At 30.9% G+C, this 3821-nt stretch overlaps 1 protein-coding gene across 1 annotated transcript; it reads left to right on the top strand.

The window, feature by feature from the left end:
- The first annotated feature begins 1908 nt into the window (after positions 1-1908).
- Positions 1909-3176, top strand: LOC136210557 (uncharacterized). Its single transcript, XM_066001876.1, has one exon. The coding sequence runs from the start codon at positions 2151-2153 to the stop codon at positions 3036-3038; it is 888 nt and encodes a 295-aa protein (XP_065857948.1). The 5' UTR covers positions 1909-2150; the 3' UTR covers positions 3039-3176.
- The last annotated feature ends 645 nt before the right edge of the window (positions 3177-3821 follow it).

Here is a 3821-nt window from a genome sequence, read left to right on the forward strand (position 1 = left end):
CAATGAGATTATTCTCGTTGACTTTCGTAGATATTCATCAGAGCCAACTATTTTATATAAAATATCAAATATTACAATTAACAGTCTATATGTTTAGTTTACAGAGCTATATACTTATAGTTTAATTAATCGCATATAATTAGAGGAAGTATATCGGACCGACGCAGGATAAAATCATAAGGAAGATTATAATTTTAAAGGGATTGCTAGTTAGATTAGAGGGTCAATTAGGGGTTGTTAGTTGGGGTTGCTAGACAGGAGTTTGATCCCCGTCTTTCACGAATCCTGACATTTTGTCTATTTCAGTATTTACCGTATAGTGTCGGTCATAATGTCGGCCCGCCTCTAAAGTATATGGTTCAAAATGTTTTTTTGTATCAATTTAATTTGTTTCTAATTTGTAATTTCATGTAAATCACAATTTACCTAGTTCGAGTTCTAGCGTACATAGAAAGTTTTAATTAGAAAATGATCCATCTAAAGAATACATGATGAGACTCGAACCAAAAAATCGGATAAACTATTAAAAAAACCCATAAGTAATACTACTAAATTGTGTCTATTACACGATCATATGTAGCACAATTTAATTAACACATACACATTAATTAATTCTTCTGACATGTTTTAGTAACTTTTTTTAGCATTTAAAATTAATATATTAAGTATTTATTATTTTTAAATTTGTTTGATAATACTACTTAAAATTCTAATGAAATCTAAAATTTATTTATTATCGTAGGTTAAAATATTTGTAGTAATTTAAAATTTAAAATTGTATATTATCAATAATATTTTTTACTTCAATATTCTTTTTAAAAATTGAATGTTTATTTTTAATATTTATTAAATAGTCACACTATTTAATAATTTAAACATCTATAAGATTAAAATCTTAAAATTTAATATATATATTTTGACAAATAAAAAAGGATGACTATATAATGTACTTCACAAAAAAAAAAAAAAGGGAGTAGTTATTATCATGAAATATATCTGAAAAAGAAATATTATTACTGTGTGTTTGATTTTTCTCCATTATATTATGTACTTTTTACTTTTTATAATGGCTGCTCATTGATTTTCTTTACCTTCCTTTCTTTTAGAGCAAATACTCAATCATGGTTTAAGTTTTTTTTTTTTTTGAAAGAAGTTTTTTTTTTTATTATTATTCATGTAATGATATATATATAAAGTTTTTTATATATAAAAATGTCCATTTAAGGTTTTTTTTTTGAAAACATGTCATTTAAGGTTTCGACATATGAATGAAATTTTCTATAAGTGTCTTATTTATAGCATTAGTGTATTAAAATATTTCTATAAATATTCTGAGAGTATTAGTGTTTTTTTATTTTATTGTAATAAATGTTAAATGAAAGAGTATATTTAGCAAAAAAATTATCAAATATATTAGTATTAATTTTTGAGGAAAAAAATAGAACTTATTTTTTAAACCAAATAACATTATATAGCATTGTTTTTTTAAAGAAAAAGAAAATCTTTTAACGTATTTGTTAAATTGATAATTAAGACATTAAATGTTTGAAACCTCCAAATTAATTATTTTTAAAATACATTTTAATTAACATTTTGATTGAATTCCAACAGTTGAACATACGTTATCAAAAATATGGAAATAGACCCCTTTTGATTTTCGAATTTCCCTATTTTCTTAGAAAAAAAAATATCTTTTTTGTTTTTTTGTTTCTCTTAAAATAATATTAAACATATAATTCTAAAAAATTTATACGATGCAAGAAAAAAAAACAGACATAATAAATCTATGTTGGGTGGTGTAATGTAAGTTCCAAAAACCACCTTATCATTATGTGGCAATTTCGTCATTTCACATACGACCCCCATTCAATATGGCGCCATCTTCCTTCCACTCTTCAACAACAATACATAAACCCAAGAGAAACATTAAACAAAAAAAATAAAAAAAAACTTTTCAAAATAAAAGAAAATGAAATCCCCAATTTCTAGAGAGAGAAACTCCAGAACTTGAAGAAGATAGAAAAACGGCAATGGTAGAGCAAATATCAGAGAAGACGATACCTTTATTCAGAGTTTAGATACAGTAAAGCTGCGACCTTTTATATATTCAAAAGAAAAAGAAAGATCTGATTGGCTTATTTCCCCCTTTAATGGCGAGCGGCTGGATGAAGTCATTGCAATGTAAATCAAGAGCTGTTGAAGATGTTCTTAGCCCTAACCCTAAATACCTAATCCCTAGCTCCAGTTGCAGAAAGAGTGCTCAAAGCATCAAAGACGTCATCGACACGGCCACAGCCACCGCTTCTAAGCACCATAGACCGACCACCGCCAAGCACCACCGTGAATACCGACGGCATAACCACCAGAAACCGATTCCATTTTCCCCAAATCACACCAAATCCAAGACGAAACCCGAATCCGTTTCAGCTCCTCCTTCTCGTTCTCATTCTACTCGTAACCCGGACCCGCTCTTCCCAGCTCTCACGGAGGTTCCCGACGGCCATCCATCGCGTAATGTGGTGGAGATTATCTTTCATACTAGCTGGAGCAACAAATCTTTTCCGGGTCGGATCGAGATGATATTCAAAGTCCATAACGGGTCGAGAACTGTTTCCAGATTCGACGAGTATCGCGAGATGGTTAAAACCCGAGCTGCATTATCCGGTGGTAGTACGTGGGAGGAGAATGCGCGGTGCGTCGCGGACGGGAATGAGATGATGCGGTTCTACTGCTTGGGACCTGCTGGAGGAGTTCATGAAACGCGCGGCGGCGCGTGGGTTTTTCCTGCTGGGAAAGGAGCTGCGATATGTACGTTTTCCGGGAGCGGTCCGGCGCACGAAAGTGCTGGCGGTGGGAATGGACGGAGGGCGATGTTGGTGTGTCGAGTGATAGCGGGTCGGGTTTCGAAGCAAATAGAGTTGGAGTCGTTGATGGATGGACGGGTCGGGTTTGACTCGGTGAGTGGGGGTAATGGCGAGTTGCTGGTTTTTGATCCTCATGCTGTTTTACCGTGCTTTCTTATTATCTATAAATTGTAAAAATACGTGGAAATTATTTTCCTATCATTATTTGCCTTTTTTTTAATTTTCCCTGGTTTGTTTTTTGCTTTATTTTTCTTTTGTCAATTTACATTCTTTTTACCGCTAATAATTTCGTAAATGCTAATTAACATGGTAACCATTTCTTCAAATTAGTAAAATCATTATTAGTTGTGCATAAATTTTTATTGTTATAATTGTAGTAATTTGAAATTAATAACCATTTATATTGAATATTTTACTTTTTTTTTTTTTTTGAATGAAAATATTTTACTTTTTTAAATATGAAGAAAGCTTGTTATTTAGGTGTAATACTAATTCAAAGATTCAATTAAAATTAATAACGACAGAAACTCCATTAAACAAAAGTAATTATTAAATTACTGTGACAAGAAATTAGAAAATGAAGCCTCATTTATGTAGGCAATAATTACTTTGACCGTTTGACCATATGTATATGTATCTGAAACTGTGAATGTTTATTAAAGTATATAAATATTTCTATATATAAATTTCAATTATCCTCTTCTAGGTACTTTTATTATTATTATTTAATTTTGATACAATTAATTTAGGTTGAAAATTAGGCGGAAATTTTCTGATCCCGTAGGGGATAGAGAATTCTCTATTACGATCCCGTTAGGTGGGAATTGGATTGTTTTGTTCTTCGCATGTGGGAACAGAGAAAGATATTTCTAACCAGCATATATTTCCATGCCGTCTCTGATATCTCTCATAGGGTTCCCACATATTTTCCGATTAATTCCCCATTTAATATTTATT

This window comes from Euphorbia lathyris, chromosome 1 (assembly GCF_963576675.1).
Source record: "Euphorbia lathyris chromosome 1, ddEupLath1.1, whole genome shotgun sequence".
In the NCBI taxonomy this organism is placed as follows: domain Eukaryota; kingdom Viridiplantae; phylum Streptophyta; class Magnoliopsida; order Malpighiales; family Euphorbiaceae; genus Euphorbia; species Euphorbia lathyris.

Excerpts from the sequence above, each read along its gene's own strand:
- LOC136210557 (XM_066001876.1), top strand. The coding sequence starts at position 2,151 with ATGGCGAGCGGCTGGATGAAGTCATTGCAATGTAAATCAAGAGCTGTT.